The 20,939-nt window shown below is 38.5% G+C and overlaps 1 protein-coding gene across 13 annotated transcripts in view; it reads right to left on the bottom strand.

The window, feature by feature from the left end:
• The window catches only part of RIC8B (RIC8 guanine nucleotide exchange factor B), a 112,620-nt gene that overhangs the window by 67,897 nt on the left and 23,784 nt on the right, over nt 1–20,939 (bottom strand). For all 13 annotated transcript variants that reach the window (XR_008512114.2, XR_008512115.2, XR_008512118.2 and 10 more), the window contains one exon: nt 3,741–4,349. Coding sequence is in view for 7 of the 13 variants with exons in the window: in XM_009248184.4 (XP_009246459.2) it covers nt 3,741–4,349 (609 nt within the window). In the remaining 6 variants the exon portion in view is untranslated. The remainder of the gene's footprint in view (nt 1–3,740; nt 4,350–20,939) is intronic.

Raw genomic sequence — 20,939 nt, 5'->3', positions numbered from 1 at the left:
TAATCGCAGCACTTTGGGAGGCCAAGGCGGGCGGATCACTGAGGTCGGGAGTTTGAGACCAGCCTGACCAACATGGAGAAACCCCATCTCTACTAAAAATATAAAATTAGCCAGGGGTGGTGGCACATGCCTGTAATCCCAGCTACTCTGGAGGCTGAGGCAGGAAAATCACTTGAACCCGGGAGGCAGAAGTTGCAGTGAGCCAAGATTGCGCCATTGCACTCCAGCCTGAGCAACAAGAGGGAAACTCCATCTCAAAAAAAAGAAAGATATACACCAAAAGGCAAATAGTGCTTGGTGCAGTAGCTTACATCTGTAATCTCAACTACTTGGGAGGCTGAGGTAGGAAGATTGCTTGAGGCTACAAGTTCAAGACCAGCCTGAACAACATAGAAAGACCCATGTCTTAAAAGAATAAAAAACAATTAGCCGAGTGTGGTGGCCTGCACTTGTAGTCCCAGCTACTCGGGAGGACAGCTTGAGCCCAAGAGTTTGAAGCTGCAGTGAGCTATGATCACACCACTGCATTCCAGCCTAGGCAACAGACAAGACCCTGTTTCTTTAGTTAAAAAAAAGAGGCCGGGTGCGGTGGCTCATGCCTGTAATCCTAGCACTTTGGGAGGCCGAGGCGGGTGGATCATGAGGTCAGGAGTTCAAGACCAGCCTGGCCAACATGGTAAAACCCCGTCTCTACTAAAAATACAAAATTAGCCAGGCATGGTGGCGCACGCCTGTAATCCCAGCTACTCCAGAGGCTGAGGCAGGAGAATTGCTTGAACCCGGGAGCCAGAGGTTGCAGTGAGCTAAGATTGCACCACTGCATTCCAGCCTGGGCGACACAGCAAGACTCTGTCTCAAAAAAAAAAAGAAAAAAAAAAGTGTCTATCTTTTGAGTGGTGAGTTTACAGGTAATTTGTATTTTCTTATTGCTTATATGCCTTTTTCCTCGATATTATACAATGAGCATATATTATTTTCGTAAAAAGGAAAATAATGTTTATTTTAAAAGTTGGATTCTTCTGTACAAAAAGTTTTCCATATCCTTTTATTTCAGTCACTGTTTTAAAATTCTGGCAATTCTTTATGGGCTTGCCCAATTGAAGTAAACTGTCTTTTGTGTCTTTTGTCTGACAATCAAGCAGATATTAAAATCCAGGTAAATGGGCTCTTAGTAGCAAGTTTCTTTGCACTCTGGTGAGAGATTTTTTTTTTTTTTTGAGACAGAGTTTCGCTCTGTCGCCCAGGCTGGAGTGCAGTGGCATGATCTCTGCTCACTGCAAGCTCCGCCTCCCGGGTTCACGCCATTCTCCTGCCTCAGCCTCCCAAATAGCTGGGACTACAAGGCACCCATGACCGCGCCTGGCTAATTTTTTGTATTTTTTTTTTTTTTTTAGTAGAGACGGCGTTTCACCGTGTTAGCCAGGATGGTCTCGATCTCCTGACCTCGTGATCTGCCCACCTCGGCCTCCCAAAGTGCTGGGATTACAGGCGTGAGCCACCGCGCCTGGCCGAGAGATTTTCATTATGCTATGTTGTGGGTCCCTCACTAGAAAGTACTCTATGTTTTGGTCTCTGTCTTTCATACACTGTTTAACTTCCACAAAATGTTCATCCCCCAATTTTTTATCCCCCAGTTTTTCAAATGGCTGAATCATTCTGTTTCCAGATCTCAGGAGAGACCTTCAGAAAATTTCTCTTACTAAGTATTCTCAATCAGTGCGCTCTTTCTCTCCTAGCACTTAACGGAGTTTGAATTATATATTTGTTTACTGATTTATTACCTATCTCACCTAAAAAAACTGAAGTTTCATGAAGGCAAAGACAATGCCTATTATTTGCCAAAATATTACATAATGCTCGGCATTATGTCTAGCAATTGACCATAAATATTCACTGACTGACAGACTGATTGGATGAACGAATGACTAAATGTTTGCTAAAAGTTGACTTTGGAAACTCATGAAGACTTTCTTATCTAACTGGGTTGGCAAGAATCTTATTTTCAATAGTATTTAAATTTCTGAGCACTTCAATAATAGCCCAGAGTCACATTAAATGTGCATATTTTATAATGGCTATATCAACTGACTCACAACAGGTACTAGGTCAGAGATACCTGCTCCAGGATTACTGATCCTTTTCATGTATCTTTCGAAGAATAAATATTCTATAATACAGAATGAGTATCTGCTACTTCAACATTTTCTAAAGCTTCTTCTAGCTCCAATATTACTTATAACTTAAGTATACTAATGAGGGATAATCTCAATATACTGATATTTATTACCTATCATCCATCTCATACATATACTGTTGTGTAGCCACTGAATTTTAAACCCTTTTTTGTCAGGAATCTGAACAGTGTGAGCTACTATTTTGGGTATAATTTAAATAACAGGGGGCTCTAACAATGGCAAACCAACAGTCTCCGGAATTTAAGGTCTCAAATGGAGAACTTAAAAACCCCAAAACAAACAGCGTAAGAAAAATAACCATAGAAGGTACCAAATAAGCATAGAAACATAACATTTTAAATACTTCCAAATATTTGGTTTCAATGCATAAATGGAGCATGTGGGCTTTCCACATCTTTTCTTGCCAAGTCCCAGGAAAAACTGACCATACTACAGTCATCTAGAACAGCTGTTAGGACTGATATTCAAATATTTCGTTTCAAAATACAGACCTATTTGCGCTTTAAAGCTCAGATGTCTGCATATTCCCACTATAACAATGCACTGAGATAATCCCTTTAAAGTAGGCTGCTGGCAAAAACAGATCTTTACTCATGGGTGAGAAGTGTTTCAAATGTTAGCCTAAATCTTAAAGTCAATTGTCAAAAAAGACAATTTGCTCTGGAACCAAAATCTCTTTCTTTTTACAGCAGGGGGTGAATTTCAAGTTATTTAAAGCTAAAAAGAGAATAAATGTGACATGTTATGCTTCTAGAAGGAGGGAAAAAAGCTTATGTCTAGTTCACTTAATTTGTTGACTTCCTTAAACTAAGTTTCCTATTTAGCATATTGTTCTTGTGGGTACTCAAATGTAAACTATCAAATCTGCCTCACTTTGGGTTGCTGAAGGGTCCAAGCCACAGTGAAGAAAGATCTTTGTTTAGAAATAAGTCAAGTGGTTTAAAATAACCTTTCCCACACTCTGGTATAATCAGCTTGTTTTCTAGAACTTATATATGAGCACAGATATCTAGTTGTGGTCCTATACCTCTGATAGTTATCTAACACTACAGAGAAACCTCCCAGAGACCGGGACGATAGGCACACACAGAGCATCTTCTACTCTCCTGAGCAGACAATAATTCTGATTGATCAACTTCAATTGGCTTGATCTGTCTTAACTTTTCTTTAAGACGGCAGCCACTGAAAATGCCTATAGCTTTATCAACCACATTGTTTTGTTTCCCCTCAAATCTTATAATTTAAACCTTATTCCTGAAAGAGGCACTCTTAAAAAGAGAGAATAATGCAACTCAGAAAACTATATTTGGCATCTTACAAAATAGCAGTCTATTTTTACACCTATTCTGATAGGTGTTATCACACAAATGGAAAGAATAAGACTTACAATGGTTAAGAAGTATATCCTGGGTAACACAATTGCTTAATGGGAGAAGTGGGAACTTTTTCCATTTCCCAACTTGTATTCTTCTCTTGCAGGAAACTCTAGGGATGTCCCAGACCAATTAAATTCCAGGTAGACAAAAATAGCCTTCTCTACCTTACCTCTTTATGCACCTTCCAACTGTCTACCGTCACATTGAAGAGAGCTTTGAGGGCCTCAATGGCACAGTCCGTCTCCTGAGGTGAGAGAGGAGGTCCATTATGGTCTATGGCCGATTCATACTCATCGGTCCACTTGATGCTAAAGGCACTTTCCAAGATCTGGGTTAGCAGCGGTAGTCCCTGGAGCTCATAGCGCAATTGTGACCTGATGTCGGTGTGCAAAAGTGACAGAAGGAAGAGCAAGCGCAAGTCAAAGCACTTAATGTCATTGATAAATTTCCGGTCCTTGCACTTTCTCAGGAGGTTACAGAGCTTTGCAGCAAGATTAAGTTCCAGGCTGAGCTGCTGTGCCATCTGACTGTTGAACACTATATTACACAGACATTTTAATGACTCCACAATAACTGGGAACTCTGATACTTTCTCCAAAGAATCATCTAACTCATTTAGCTTGGCTAGCCGCAGCAGTATCTGCATATTTTCCTTAGTTGTTACAGGAACTAAAACCTTTTTGTCTCTGGAGAGAATGCGGAGTACTTCCAGGCAGGACACTTGACATGTTGTTGGGATGTCCTTTATAAGGACTTTAAATATGCCTTCACAGAGTTTCTGAAAAACAAGAACGAGTATGCAAAAATCATTATTTGGCTCAAATGACTTAACACAGAATGTTTCTCTGCCAATGTATTTAACAACAGCTAAAAATCCAGAGAGAAAAGGTTTTTATTATTTTTTAAATCACGGAATGTTAGAAACTGAAATATAAGGTCACCATCAGGACGGAAGACAATCAGTTTGAATCATAGCTGTTCCCTTCCCAGAAATAAAGATTAACGTCTTAAGAATTGGTTCATATTTGTCCAGAGTACAGGCTCTTGCAAAAAGACTTAAAGAAGTATGCATTTCTGCTGAGTTTTAGTTGTGCTATTGCTTCTGAATTTATAGTTCTTCAGCAGCAGTCCCGTGTTTCAGAAACCCTAGAACCCCCTTTAGCTAAGATCTAATAATATTTAATCATCAAACAACCCCAGAGAAGAACTTTTGCTGACAAACTGATAAAAAATTATTCAAGTGTTAGGTTCCAAATAGAGTTGAATTAGCATATATTATGCCTTGAGCCAATTGCAAAAAGGTGACCCCTCCTGGTATACAAACTACAGAAAGAAGTTCCCACTGGGTGGGCAAATTAAAAAGCACACATAGCTTGGAAAGCTCAGACTGTGGACAGAATTTTAGCTTTCTTTTGTTATCTTGCTGTAGGGCACAGATTGTACAAATATATGTAGTAGTTCTGGTTCCAAACCTTGCTATCAGTATCTCAAAAACAATTCTAGAATGAACCCAAATATCTTATATTTCCTAAAAAGGATTTTTTTATACCATTGCCAAATTTAAGGATCACTGACCATTCCCTCAAAATTCAATGTCAGCTTTCTTCTCTACAAACTGCAGGTCTGGGTCTCTCAAGCTTACCCTTATATGTGAGGCAAGCAGGTATAACTACTCTATCACTGAACATTTCTGTACTCCCTTACATCTTATAAAAACAACAACTACTATTACCAATATAAGATTTTACAAAATTTCTATTAATCTATCATCAGACTTAATTCTTCAATAAAAAGAGGCTGCCTGTGGGTCCCATTATGATCTTGTCAGGAAACCTAGGCTATGTGCACATAGTCATCAGCTACAAAAATGCCTATTTTAAATGTAGTCATCCCTTGGTATCTGTGTGGTATTGATTCCAGAACCGTCTGCAGATAATAAAATCCACAGATACTCAAGTCTCTTATATAAAATGGTATAGAAGGCTGGGCGCGGTGGCTCACGCCTGTAATCCCAGCACTTCAAGAGGCTGAGGAAGGTGGATCATGAGGTCAGGAGATCAAGACCATCCTGGCTAACATGGTGGAACACCGTCTCTACTAAAAATACAAAAAATTAGCTGGGCATAGTGGCACATGCCTGTAATCTCAGCTACTTGGGAGGCTGAGGCAGGAGAATCACTTGAACCAGGGAGTCGGAGGTTGCAGTGAGCCAAGATCGTGCCACTGCACTCCAGCCTGGCAACAGAGCGAGACTCTGTCTCAAAAAAAAAAAAAAAAAAAGGCATGGTATTTGCATATAACCTATGCACTTCTTACTGTATACTTTAAGTCATCACTAGATTATTTATAATATCTAATACAATGTAAATGCTATGTAAATCGTTGTATTATTTAAGGAATAATGACAGAAAAGTTTGTACATGTTCTACACAACTATCCTTTTTTTTCCTTGAGTATTTTCAACTTACAATTGATTAAATTCATAGATGCAGACTGCACGATACAGAGGGATGACTGTATTACGTTCTCTAAATAGATGTGGAAAAGAACTTTATCTGATAAGCCAAAAAAAAATTTCATAACATTGTCAGTTCTATCCCTGACATACCTGATATTTAGAAAAGACTTTCTCTTAATATTTTAGTATCATTGTCAAAGCACTTTTTTTGAATGTAGTTTGGGGATAGTGGAAAGTATAATGTGCCCATTATTAAAAGTATACAGAACAGGGAAAATTTTCTCCATATTTAGATCTTTCACATTCAAGACAAAAAAATACATTCTACATACTACTTCACATGTGGTATATTCCTAGGGGTGGAGTCAGATCACCTTTGTTTCCACACTATTTTATTCAAGAAGGAAATATCTACCTTCCTCCTTAAGTTGAGAAACATGTAATAAGGTATTATAAAATATATATGTGAATTTGGAGTTCTACATATCTAAAAGCACACAAATATCTTTCTTCCATTCTAAACCAAAAACAATAGCAACAATAAAATTATTAAAAAAAAAAAACCTATGGGCAATATGGTACCTTTCTTCCTAATAATCTCAGACTCAAGAAAGAAAAAGAGCAGAGCCTGAAGACAAATTGGAACAGCCAGGGCTATACATAAACCAAAGGGACTGAGAAACTCTGAGACATGAAAGAGATTAAAGGTGCCTACAAAATTTATAGTTAAAAACTGCTTCATCTAAAAGCTTGTAGAAGATCATCCGGCAAGCAAAGACAAGATTTTTTTGCAGTTTTTAATCATAGTTGTTCTTGAACATACCATTTCTCACTACAGACCTACCTCACACGGTGACTGTTGCACAGCTTTTTGCAATATCTCTTGAAAATTAATACCACTTTTGGACAATGATGCTCTTTTTTTAAATTACAATTTTTAGAACCAAAAACACGTAAAAAACAATAAGTGATATTTAATCGACATATTTAATGCTTTACTCAATACAATAATTCCTATTTAAAGAATATTATCAGAAACAAATAAAAGTGGTTGAAAAGGCAGCATTCTTTATAGCTCTTCTATCTGTTGAGTTTGTGTACTGCTTCCATGTTTCAAAGGTGCTCTTGTATTTCCCCTTTATTTTGCCCTGTCAGTACTTTTCTGTGCTATAACTATTTAAGTTGATTTTACTCTTCCTAAAACATGCTCTGCTCTCCTCAAACACCTTTCATACCTCCCTGCTGCCCACAGAATGCTGTTGAAATGGGCCCAATTTCCCCTTTCCTACTGTTGTCTGATACACACAATGCAAACACACAGTTTCTTCTTCAGGTGTTCCAAATTGACCCCCAGTCCCTGACCATGATACATCCTGAGTCCTTCCTCCACTGTTCCTTCAGCATGGTATGCCCTGCCACCACATCTACCCATCAAGGATTGCCAAAAACTTTTTAGTAGTTTGCTCCCAAACTGAAATCCTAGAGAGGACTCTAAAGGTGGTTCTCAAACTTCATCATGCATCATAATCACCTAAAGGACTTTTAAAAAACAGACTGTTGCACCTCATCCCTAGAGTTTCTGATTCAGTAGGTCTGGGATGAGGGTCCAGAAATGGGACTTTTAACAAATTCCTAGTTGATGCTACTGCTGGTCCAGAATAAACAGACTTTTAACAAATTCCTAGTGGATGCTACTGCTGGTCCAGAATAAACAATGTGAGAATCACTGAACTATGATTAACAACAGAGTGACATAATTTGGACGTTAGGGTCGAGGGTTAACTGAGAATACCTGACCAGACGAACACAGAAAAACAGGCAGATTTGAAAGCCATTAGCACATTACCTTGACTTCTCCTTCACTGCCATGTGCTAAAGATGTGTAAGGGTGGCAGGGACAGGAATGAAATGTCAGTTTCTATTGTCACATTACCTTTCTTAACTAAAATGTTAAAAACTGCCAAAGGTGTGAGGCATATTACTTGTTTAACGTCAGTGATCCTGGGCTTGAAATTTGTTCAACCCACCATAGACTCTAAAACCAAATCAGTGTGGTAATTAAGAGTAGAAATTCTGAATTTAAATTGTTTGTATGCAAATCTTGGCTCTTCTTCTGAACAACTGTGGCCTTGGCAAGTTACTTGTCTCTGGACCTCATTTACTGCAAGAATTAAATGAGATCGTGCATGTACAAACACATAGGGCAGTGCCTGGCAAGTGATAAATGTTCAGTACAGGTTATCTGTTATACATTATTATAAGGTAAAATGTCAAAGTCCTCAGTTTGGCACTTAAGATCTGCTAACCTGCTCTCAGTCTTCTTTCATACTATTCTTATCAAATTTTCCTCTTTAGCTGTATTTCTTTCCAAATTATCTCATATTGAGCTTTTTTGCTTTTTTACAGCCTCCCTCTACACATCAGTCCTTTTCCTTTTCTATTTAAGTTTTAGCAATTCTCGAAGGCTAAGCTTAAAACACATTTTCAACATAAAATTTTCCCTAACCACTTCAGCCCTCAACATTCTTCTTTTCTAAGGGATACCTAAACCACAAATCTGTAGCAATCATTTGGTGCTTAGCACATCCGTCCTGTCAGTTTTCTTTTTATGAGTTTGCCTCAACTACTAAAAGCTCTCTGTGGGCGGAAGGGACATCTTTTTTACAAGAGAAGAAAACGTATTGTAGTGGCTTTTAAATCAAAGACCTGAGTTTAATACCTGGGTTTGCCACTGTGTGACTTTTTTTTTTTTTTTTTTTTTTTTACCAGTTGTATGATTTAGACACTTCTTAGCCTCAGTTTCCCATTTTTAAAAAATGGGAGGCTGGGTGTGGTCGCTCATGCCTATAATCCTAGCACTTTGGGAGGCTGAGGTGGGAGGATCAAAAAAGAAAAAGGAAATAACATCCATATCTCACAGGGATGTTATAAAATAGACGCTGGGACATAATAAGCACTCTTTAATGGTGACTATTATTATGTTTTATTTCTTCCTAAGAAATAAATAATAAATAAGAAATATGTTTTATTTCTTCCTAAGAAGTGGTAGTAGAAGTGGCTTTGAGGTGGATATGGAGGGGTTGGTTAATGGGTACAAAAATACCACTAGAAGGAATAAGATCTAGTGTTCAGTAGCCCAATAGGTCAATTACAGTTACCAATAATTTATTGTATATTTCAAAAGAACTAGAAGAACAGAATTGGAATGTTCCTAACACAAAGAAATGTTAAAAGTTTGAGAGGATGGATACCCCAATTACCCTGACTTGATCATTATACATTGTGTACACTTGTGTCAAAGTATCACATGTACCCCATAAATATGTAGAATTATTACGTATCCATAAATTTTTTTTTTTAGTTTCAAATTTTGGAGATTTCAGGTTTGGGGATTTGGGATGTGTAACCTGTAATATTTTTTGCTTATGTGCTTTACAGTTTACAAAAAACTTTTATGTTTCTCAATCTAAGAAATGCTTACTGAACACCTACTGCACAATTCTTTTTTTTTTTTTTTTTTTTTTTTTTGAGACAGAGCCTTCTCTGTCTCTCAGGCTGAAGTGCAGTGGCACAATCTCGGCTCACTGCAACCTCCGCCTCCCGAGTTCAAGCAATTCTCCTGTCTCAGCCTCCTGAGTAGCTGGGATTATAGACACACACCACCACGCCCGCTAATTTTCGTATTTTCAGTAGAGATGGGGTTTCGCCATGTTGGCCAGGCTGGTCTCGAGCTCCTGACCTCAGGTGATCCTCCCACCTCGGCCTCCCAAAGTGCTGGGATTATAGGCCTGAGCTACCATGCCAGGCCCCACCACACAATTCTTAAAACGTTAAATGATTGCCTGGAGCCACTTGGCTAAGAAATAAAAGATCAGGACTCAATCTGGATCATCTGATTCCAATGTAATTTCCACTGTAAATTATGATCACACCATAGCTGTCTCCAATTTGTTGTGATTTTGAGCATGTCACTTTATTAGGCCTTTTTTCCCCTCCACACCATGCATTAAAACTAAATGCCCTCTAAGGCAACCTTCTTTGAGCTCCAGAATAGTAGGCTTTTTTTTCACTCTGAATCAATAAAACAAAGACCATCTTTGGCTTTAGCTATGAAACAAAATAGCATGCTATGAAGCATATGTGAGCATTCAAATGATCTATCAAGATTTATATACTATCTTAAGAGGTGATTTCTAAAACTATTAAAAAATTAAAAGTTTTATACATAAAGAAAATGTCTTTGTTTAAAAGATTGATACCACAGTTCACCTACTAGATTCTGGGAATCCAAAATAGGTTGTTAGAAAACACTTCTGAGGCAAATACTACTTAGAAGAATCGTCTATTGATTAGTGCCAGTTCACCAGCTCCTTGTTGCTAGATCATGTTGATAGGTACATAAGGTGAGACAAGCATAAAAGAAGAGTATGCATTTAGAAACTTTCATAGTAATTTGATGATTATTTCTTTTAGTGATTAATTTTTATTATATTTTAGAAAAGTATTGGCCTACTGCAAATTAGGGAAAAACAAACAAGACAAGACCTTGATCCTTCATCTCAAATAATTTGAGAAGCACTGTTCTAGACCACATTTCTTATCCTTTATAAGTTTTCTTCAACTATATAAGGTAGCAAAACTGAGATACCAGAGTAATAAATAAATAATATAAAGTTTCATAAATACAGTTGTCCCTGTGTCCTCAGAAGGCTAGTTCCAGGACCTCCATAGATACTGAAATCTACAGATGCTCAAGTCCCTAATATAAAGTGTATAGCACTTGCATATAACCTTTGCACAACCTCCCATATACTTTAAATCACCTCTAGACTACTTATAATACCCAATACAACATAAATGCTATGTAAATTGTTATACTGTATTTTTTATTTGTATTTTTTACTGTTATATCATTGTTTTGGGGGGTTTTTTCCCCTAAATTTTTTTTTTTTTTTGAGACAGAGTCTTGCTCTGTTGCCCAGGCTGGAGTACAGTGGTGCGATCTCAGCTCACTGCAACCTCCACCTCCCAGGTTCAAGCGATTCTCCTGCCCCAGCCTCCTGAGTAGCTGGGATTACAGACACGTGCCACCACACCCCACTAATTTTTGTATTTTAGTAGAGATGGGGTTTAACCATGTTGGCCAGGCTGGTCTTGAACTCCTGACCTCAGGTGATCCGCCTGCCTTGGCCTCCCAAAGTGCTGGGATTACAGGCGTGAGCTACAGCGCCCAGCCTCCCCTAAATATTTTTGAATTCTGTTGGTTGAATATATGGATACAGAGGACTGACTCTAGGCTTATCTAACAGTTTAATTGTTAGGCACTGTGATGGAAACTGATAGTTGTCCACCAAAACCCATTGTCCTTTTCTCATGCAGTAACAACTGTGGCAAGGCCCATGGCTACCTAGCTACACCATATTCCCCAGTTGTTCTTCACTGCTATATGATGGAGCTCTTGCCAGTAGAATGAAAGTGTATAGACATGATCTATGCCATTTCCAGGTCTGGCTCTTTAAGACAGTGGGTATGACTTCTCCACTGTCTTATCCCCTTCTATAGCCTAAAACCTAAAAGTGGCAGTCCAGCCTAGGTTAAGACAATGCTCAGATGGTGAAGCACGACCTGACAACTTGAAAGGAAACAGGCCCCTGAATAAATTCATAAAGCAGAGCCATTCACTGCCTGAATGATTATCTCAGAACTATTACTTGAAAAGGTAATAAACACCCATATTTGTAAACCACTTCTATCTTGAGGTCCCTTTGTTAAAACAACTTAGCTTTAACCTAAATATAATACAGCTTTGAAATATGGTATCCCATCGATGTACCACACAGAATCTGTACCATACAATCAAAATGGGCTGGACTGGAACAAACACAGTTTCAACTAGAGTGGTAGCAGTGGAGAGGGAGACAAGTGAACAGATTTGGTATGTATTTTAGAGGGAAAATTGACAGGACTTACTATTTGTGGGGGAGAGGGAAGTTTCTGGCTTAAGCCAACATAGTACCATTTATTGAGAAGGGGATGACTGGGGAAAGAACAGGTTTGGGGGAAAATTCTGTAAGGTCACGTTAAGTTTGTGATAACTAGAGATGTCAAATAGGAAGCTGAATGTATGTGGCTGGAGCTCTAAGCAGCCATCAGGGTTATCTATGCTTTCTATATGAATAAGGGCATTCTTTTATTTATTTATTTATTTTTGAGATGGAGGCTCACTCTTGCCTAGGATGGAGTGCAATGGCGTGATCTCGGCTCGTGCAACCTCCGCCTCCTGGGTTCAAGCAATTCCCCTGTCTCAGCCTCCCGAGTAGCTGGGATTACAGGCATGCACCACCAGGCCTCGCTAATTTTTGTATTTTTAGTAGAGATGGGGTTTCACCAGGTTGGTCAGGCTGGTCTCCAACTCCTGACCTCGTGATCCACCCACCTCAGCCTCCCAAAGTGCTGGGATTACAGGCATGAGCGATCGGCAATAAGGGCATTTTTAAGTTACAAAAGTAGATGAGATTGCCTAGAGAAAAATATGTAGACAAAAGGGAGACTAAAAGCCATGAAAGATGCCACCACTCAATGGCTGTGGGGAAGAAAAACTGATAAAGGAAGTAAAGAGGTATTAGCAAGAGGAAATTTAGCAGTGTGGTGTTCTGGAACACAAGATGGCAGAAAATATTTTATGTAGGGAATGGTCAGCTGTTTGAAATGCATATGAAAGATCAAATAGCATAAAGACCTGGCAATGCTAGATCACAAATGGCCTTGATAAAAACAGTTTCTGGGGACAGGCGCAGTGGCTCATGCCTGTAATCCCAGCACTTTGGGAGGCCGAGGTGGGTGGATCACCTGAGGTCGGGAGTTCGAGGCCAGCCTGGCCAACATGGAAAAACCCTGTCTCTCCTAAAAATACAAAAAATTAGCTGGGCGCAGTGGCACATGCCTGTAATCCTAGTTACTCGGGAGTCTGAGGCAGAAGAATCGCTTGAACCCGGGAGGTGGAGTTTGCCGTGAGCCGAGATGGTGCCATTGCACTCCAGCCTGGGCAACAAGAGAAAAACTCCATCTCAAAAAGAAAAGAAAAAAACCAAACACAAAAAAACAGTTTCTGAAGAGTAACTGGGAGGTGAAAGAGAGAGAGAAGTAGATACCTTTCAAGATGTTGCTGTAAGACAAACAGAGAAATGGGCTGGCAATAAGAGGGAATGTAAGATCAAGAAAGGCTGTTCTTTCTTTTTTAAAGAGAAAATATACTAGTCCATGTTTATATGAGAAGAATGAAGAGTCTGGAATTAATCCAGAGGGAAATGGGGAACTTACTGCAGAGTATTAAGCAGGATAATGACATTACATTTGCATTTTGGAAATATTACTCTGATGTTAATGTGGAAAATGAATAAGAAAAGGGGAGCAGGACCAGAAGCAGGGCAGTTAAGTGGTTGTTGCAGTAATCCTAGTGAGAGATGATGGAGGTCTGAATTAAGGCAGTGGTAATGAAACTGGGAAAATTACAGAGGTTTTTTTTGTTGTTGTTTTTTGAGACAGGGTCTCACTCTGTCACCTAGGCTGGAGTGCAGTGGTGCCATTATGACTTACTGCAGCCTTGATCTCCCGAACTCAAGTGATCTTCTCACCTCCCAAAGTGTTGGGATTACAGCAGTGAGCCATGGCGCCCAGCAGAGGAAAGATTTTATGGGTGCAGAATTGATTGAATGATTGGTGGCATGATTGGTCAAGAATGAAGAAGAAAGAGGAGGCAAGGAACCTCATAGATTTCTAACTTGTATAACTTGGTTGATGGTGGTATCTTTTACTTCTGAGATAGGTGACTTGCTTCCTAAAGTTGGCAGCAAAAAGAAAGTGTTGCTGCCTGGTAGACATTTCTCTTTAACTGTCCCATAGTAGATACCTGAAATAAAACACATCCAAACACATTAACTAGGAAGGGGCCCGATCCCCCATAACTCACCTTTCTAAAACTCACATTCAACTACTTATTGTCACAATATCCTTGATCTAGGCACAATAATCTACTCTCTAATGCCTGTCCAAACTTCTGTGCCTTTTCTCATGTTACTTCCTGGATTCAAAATGTCTTCCCAACCCCTGATCTTCTTAAATCACTCCTCCCTTCAAATCAAATACTATCTTTTTCACCATCCCCCAGCAGGAAGTAATCCCTTCCACCTCTAAATCCAGAATACTTAATCTCTAGCACTTTTATAGCACTTAACACCTCTGACCTTGAATTATATTTATGGAGAGTTCTCTCTTTTATCAGCTTTGGCAGGGGCAGGGTCTGTTTAACATATTTCTCTTCTTCCACAGGCACAAAGATGCTGTCAAATATGTTGAATATTTACAAACATACATACTAGGTATGACATCTTCAAAGCACTGTGTGCTACAGAATATTATTTCCAACCATTTAAAAGGTTATTAAAGCTCTGGATTTGATTCCCAGCTGCCACTTACTTTAGCTGTATGACTTTAAGTTGACCAATTTCTTTATTTCCTTACCTATAAAACTGGTATAATAGTACCTACTTCAGGCTGGGCATGGTGGCTCACGCCCAGCACTTTGGGAGGCCAAGGCGGGCGGATCACCTGAGGTCAGAAGTTCCGAGACCAGCCTGGCCAACATGGTGAAACCCCGTCTCTACTAAAAATACAAAAATTAGATGGGCGCGGTAGTGGGCACCTGTAATCCCAGCCACTCATGAGGCTGGGGCAGGAGAATCGCTTGGGCCCAGGAGGCGGAGAATGCAGTGAACAGAGATCACACCATTGCACTCCAGCCTGGGTGACAGAGCAAGACTCTGTCGCAAAAAAAAGAAAAAGAAAAAGAAAGAAAGGAAGTAAGGACGGACAGAAGGAAGGAAGGAAGGAAAGAAATAAAAGTACCTACTTCATAGGGTTGTTGAGGGAATTAAATGAGATGATGTGCATGTGTTACACTAGAATTAGTCAATAAATGTTACTTATCATTATAACTATACCACACATGCCACATACAGTATTATCATATGTTTTAGTAAGAAGCTACAAGGTATAATAGAGAATATAAGTTGGATATGACTGCTATTTATTATTTGTGAGATCTGGACAAGTTATTAGGTTTCTCTGAGCTTTAGTTTCATTACCTATAAAACGGGGATAATACACCTTCTATGACAATGTTGTTTTATTAAATGAAATGATGGTACACAGTAAGAGCTAAAATTTTACGTTTCTAAGAACAAGACCTATAATTAAAGATCTTAACCAATAGCAACATTTTAAAAGTGGCTTGTTTTTCTGATTGAAATAAGCCCACATGTAGAAGTGACATAGTTTTCTCTCCAACATTAGTGTTTCTCAAAAGGATTTAATGGACTGAGGGTTTCAGAAATCTTTACTATTAGTTGGTGAAACTCAGATAAAGATGAATAGATTAATTTAGAATAAAAATGGGCCAATAATTCAATACACTGAAACGAAGGGGCACAGAGAAAGTGAAAAACTGCAAAAGACAAAGAGTAATGTTTGTTTTATTTACAAGAAACAGCAAAATGCAATAACTTTCCAGTACCAGCTGGAAAAAATGGCAGGATACACACACATTACAAGCATTGAGTTCAACTTGTTAGTAACCTAGGATAACTACAGTCTAGAAACGAGCTGAACAGTCAAACAAACTGTGTCCAATTTCAGAATGTTAAGAGTTAGAAGGCACTATAATGATCACTTACCATTAACAAACACTAGCAGTACAAAAGATTCTATAAAAATGAGTTTTATAGGCAAATAAGCTTGGGAAACTTATAAGGCATATCAAACTACCAAAGATTCTCCCATGTATTATGGAAAAGAAACTTGCTTTTTTTTTTTTTTTTTTTTGAGACAGGGTATCATCACTCTTGTCACCCAGGCTGGAGAGCAATGGCACGATCATAGCTCACTGCAACTTCGAACTCCGGGGCTCAAAGGATCCTCCTGCCTCAGCCTCCCAAGTAGCTAGGAATAGAGGTCCAATTAACTGTGTTCAGCTATTTTTTTTTTACTTTTAGAGACAGGGTCTTGCTATGCTGCCCAGGCTGGTTTCAAACTCAAGACTTAATTAAGCAATCCCCTCACCTTTGCCTCCCAAAGTGCTGGAATTGCAGGCTTGAGCCACTGTGCCCAGCCCTGCTCATTTTTTTTAAACTGATATTTCCTTACTTTGACCACAGAACCCTTTCAAAAAATAACATCTATTAACATACTCAGGACAAGAGGATATCTTTCTCATTTTATAGATATGAAAACTGACTCCCAGATAGGCTAAATGATTTGCTTAAGGTAGCAGAGAAAGCTACAGTGGAAAAGAGGACTCAAATTCTTATTTGATTCAGTCCTACCCTCTTTTACTAGTATCTAGTGATACACAAGAACTAAAACAAAAATGAGTGTTCTTAACATTAAAAGAAATTCTGGGCTAAACTAGGCCAGTGAAGGGAATTTCTAAGCATAGATTTTTGTTTTCCTTAAATAAACAGACCTAAATCCTTAAACATGGTTCTACTTAAAAAAAAAAAAAAAAAAAAAAAAAAAAAAAATTCTCATATTGTAGTGGCAGTGAAATACCTATCCCTACAGTCTGCCACTTTCTCTTTAAAAAAATAGAATAGATAATAGAATAAACTCCTCCTTCCCTGCTTTTTTGCCCATTATGACTACAGTGTTAGCCACATGCTTGAATTATAATCACTTGAATCTACCAGTACTCCTATAGTGACAGGATAGACCCTAATCTTAAAATAGGTTATGCACATTCATCTGGGAGATGTGGCCCAGTGCCAGGGATACTTAAAGTCATAGGGTAATTTTGGTACATATTCTTTAACCACTATTTTACTAAAAGATTTATTTGGGGTAGGCAATTTCTACATGAAAATAAATGAATGCATTACAAATCACAATACATAACTTACATGAATTTTAAGATAAAAAATGAGATGTCAAAGGAATTTTTGTAGTTAAGGCAGGCTCCCTTGGATGATGTTTCCCTGGCCTCTCAAGGTTATGTCTACACTCTTCTGTGATGAACGTCACTGGATATATATTCCACAAGGATCTAATTTTAGTTCTTAACTGGAGCTGAAGGTCAGCCACCTAAATCTGATAGTCCTTAACTTCTGCCCTCTGTATACAGCACGTGTATGTAGGGGGAACAAGAGGTACATGTGTACATGCAGAAGATGAGGGTGGTATTAAATTCTAAAATAAGCTTACTATAATTGTAGTTGGGACAATGTTGTCAGTTCCACAAGACGGACCTATTCAAAAACTGTATTTCACAAAAATACTAGTTAATGACTTATTGCCAGAATTTTAAAATATGTTTTTAATAAAGGTTCTGGGAGGATTCTAGAGGTCAAATTTGGAATTCTTTATAAAAAGCTAACATGGAGATCTTCTAAAATGAATACTCATGCAGCTGAGTTCATGTAAAAGATTAATATTATATACACTTGAGGGTTTTTCCTACTTGTAATATGGGAGGCAATGGCAATTCTCATTTTTTATTTAATGGATACTGTCTCTATGAACGAGGCTGTATCTCACTTTCTAAATTTCATCTCTAACTTCCTTTCCTGCACATGTACATGTTTCAGTAACACAATCAATGTTGTTATATATCATGGTGATCTGTCAAAAAAAAACTGAAAATAAAGTTCTGAGAAACAATTATTAAACAAGTTTGGCTCAAACTTCTTTGCTAATTAGCAGTCCTGAGAAAGACACATTACATCATCAAGAGTTCATTAACAGGAAAGAGCTTAGGTGTAAATGAAAGCTTATAAAACCAATCAGCTGCCCTTTCTTTCTTGACAAGAAAGGTTTTATAAGCTTCCATTTACAAGCCTCCATTTTGAGGGCAAAAATGGGTATGTCAAAACTTTCTATTTCTCTTCAAACACAGTACCAGCCAACTCTGCTTCTTTTACTACTTAAGCCTATTTTTCAGAAAGCCCTATTCTCCATTGCCCATGTGAAATATATTTTAGTATTTAAAGTTAGTATGTTGGCAAATACAGAAGTATCTTCATTTGTTTCAAATTAGAATTTACCAAATGAGAGAACATTATCTCATTTAATCTTTAGGGAGTTCTTAGCACAAGCTATAGTTTGATTGTACAGTACACTAGCAAGGCTGCAAGATGAACACTGTCACAATAACATATACCTCATATCTTGGTGGCTGATATAAATCCTGGTCCTATAGCAGTCCCTTTGCTTCTTTGCCTTTTTCAGTGAATCAAGTTCTTTCCTATATACAATCTCTTTGGAATTTCCTTACTTTGTCTCCAATGCCATCTACTCCACAACACTCAATTAGCCACTCTGAACTAGTTCCTCTATCTTTGAATCCCTGGTTTTCAGCTCTAACAGCCCAAGCATGTATGAAAGATAGTCAGGGACTCTGATGGTAAGCTAATATACGGACTGTATGTTTGTGTCCCACGCCCCCAGATTCATATGTTAAAGCTCTAACCCACAATGTGATAATATTAATATATGGAGATGGGGCTTTTGAGCAGTAATATGGTTTGGATCTGTGTCCCCCTCAATCTGATGTTGAAATGTAATCCCTGGTGCTGGAGGTGAGAATTACATGGTGGGAGGTGACTGGGTCATGGGGGCGGATGTTCCCCTTGGTACTGTCCTGAGTTCTCGTGAGAACTGGCTGTTTAAAAGTGTGTAGCACCTCCCTCTTCTCTCTCTCTTCCTCCTGCTCAGCCACATAAGGTGTCTCCCTCCCGCTTTGCCTTCTGCCATGAGTAAAGGCTTCCTGAGCCTTGCCCAGAAAGATGCTGCCTTGCTTCCTGTACAGGCTGTAGAACTGTGAGCCAATTAAACCTCTTTTCTTTATAAATTACCCAGTCTCAGGTATTTCTTTATAGCAGTATAAGAACAAACTAATACAGAGGTAAGTGGGGTTAGGTGAAGTCATGTGGGTGAGGCCCTGGTCTCTTGGGATTACTTCCCTTATAAGAGACACCAAGAGCTTGTGTTCTTGCTGTGTAAATGCATACAAAGAAGTGGTTATGTGAGCACACAGTGACATGGCAGCTGCTCACAAGCTAGGAGAAAAGGCTTCGAAAGGAAATCTACCTTGACAGCACCTTGATCTTGACTTCCCAGCCTTCAGAACTGGGAGAAATAAATTTCTGTCCTTTAAGCCATACAGTCTACGGTATTTTGACAGCTCAAGCAGACTAAGATAGCCGAGAACAGGCGAAAGAGGGAAGTTAAGTTGTCTCAATGAGACAGCTGTATGATTTTAGAGGTCTTCAAAGGCATAAGAACACACTAATAATACAGCAGAAAAAGTACGGAAACAAAATATGTGGGTTCTTCCTAATCCCTAGTTCTATTTTCTGAACTTGGATCTGGAGTAAATTGATCTTTCTGAAACTAAATTTCCTTATTTGTAAGATAGAAATTTATCTATCTCACATGCTTATGGTAATTATTTACACAGACAGCATATGAAAGACCCTAGTATGAAGTATAAGGCATCTTTTACGTGACTTAATTGAAACAGTATAGTTGAAGTAAAAAAAAGCACCTGGATTCTGACACTAGCTGTGCTCTGCCCCTGTGGCTAGGTAATCTTGGGCAAATTTCTTGAAATCCCTTGAGCTACATTTCCTTAACTCTAAATAGATAGGGATAACAACTAGGGCTTATAAATATGAAATGAGATGATATATTAGAAACCTCTAGCATAGTGCTTGGCATAGAGTAGGAGGTTGATGCACATTACATCATAAAGATGGCCAGACGGACAAACAGATCAAGAAACGCTAACAAGCACATTCTATACAAGAAAAATATTGCTAGGAATATTTTTGTTTGTTTACAAGGGTTTGCATTTTAATGAAATGGCAAAGCCACTTGAGAAAGGGAAGTAGTGATGTTATAAAAAATAACACTGCAATTTTTCTATTAATTCTATAGATTCTACAGTGTCCATTACTGAGCACCTATGTACACCACCCTGATACAGGAATGTATCTGAAAATGTTCCCAATTTAAAATGTAAGTGCATGCAAATTACTCAAGAGAAATATATTCTAACTTAGTGACAAGATGTCTATTTTGAGTTAGTGAGATATAAAGGAACATGACTCAAGTAGTTTATAACATTAGGGAGGTTGAAATATGTAAAATGAATAAGAAATGCTAAATTTCAATATACAGCAATTTAAGCTATGTGCTAAAAGACTGAAGGAATGAACTATAAGGAATTTTGCCAGAGAAAGCTTTTTGATAAATGTGTTGGGCAGTAAGTGGGGGAAAAAAATGATGAAGACTAAGTGGCAAAAAAGAGGTGGGAAGCTAAGTCAAATTACGGACAACAGCAGCAGAGAGAAATATGGGTAAACTAGGACAAGCAAAGCAGATTTAGAGTTCATATAAATAAAAGCCTTGTAACAATTAGAGCTATCTAAAAAAACAGTACAGTGGCTGCTGTAAGCTTTCCATTACCGAAAGTATTCAGTCAGGGTGATGACCCTTAGTGTAGGATGCCTTAGAAGGAATCATACTGTACTGGAATACACTGTGGGTCCCTTACTACACTGCGAGCTATCTGAGGATAGGCCCCGCAAAGATCATCACTGAAGTCAGAAAAGAAGACAGAGGAACTGGTTTGAGTTCCAGCTTTTCTGTTCACTAACTCTGATCTTGGGTAAGTCAACCTCTAGTTTTTTTATCTACAAATAGAAGAGTTGAGAACGTGGAAACATCTGGTCAGCCAAGAACTTTCAGGTCCCTATGAGTTTTGCACGCATCAAAGATGTACAAATTTCTGCACTTTGCTCAGCATCTGATCAAAAATTGAAAGGAAGAAAAAAGCTAGCTACCGAGAAAAGGAAACCT

The sequence above is a fragment of the Pongo abelii genome, chromosome 10, assembly GCF_028885655.2.
Source record: "Pongo abelii isolate AG06213 chromosome 10, NHGRI_mPonAbe1-v2.0_pri, whole genome shotgun sequence".
Classification (NCBI taxonomy): domain Eukaryota; kingdom Metazoa; phylum Chordata; class Mammalia; order Primates; family Hominidae; genus Pongo; species Pongo abelii.
Note: the sequence above shows the minus strand (reverse complement) of the source record. Positions and strands in the feature narration are given on the sequence as shown.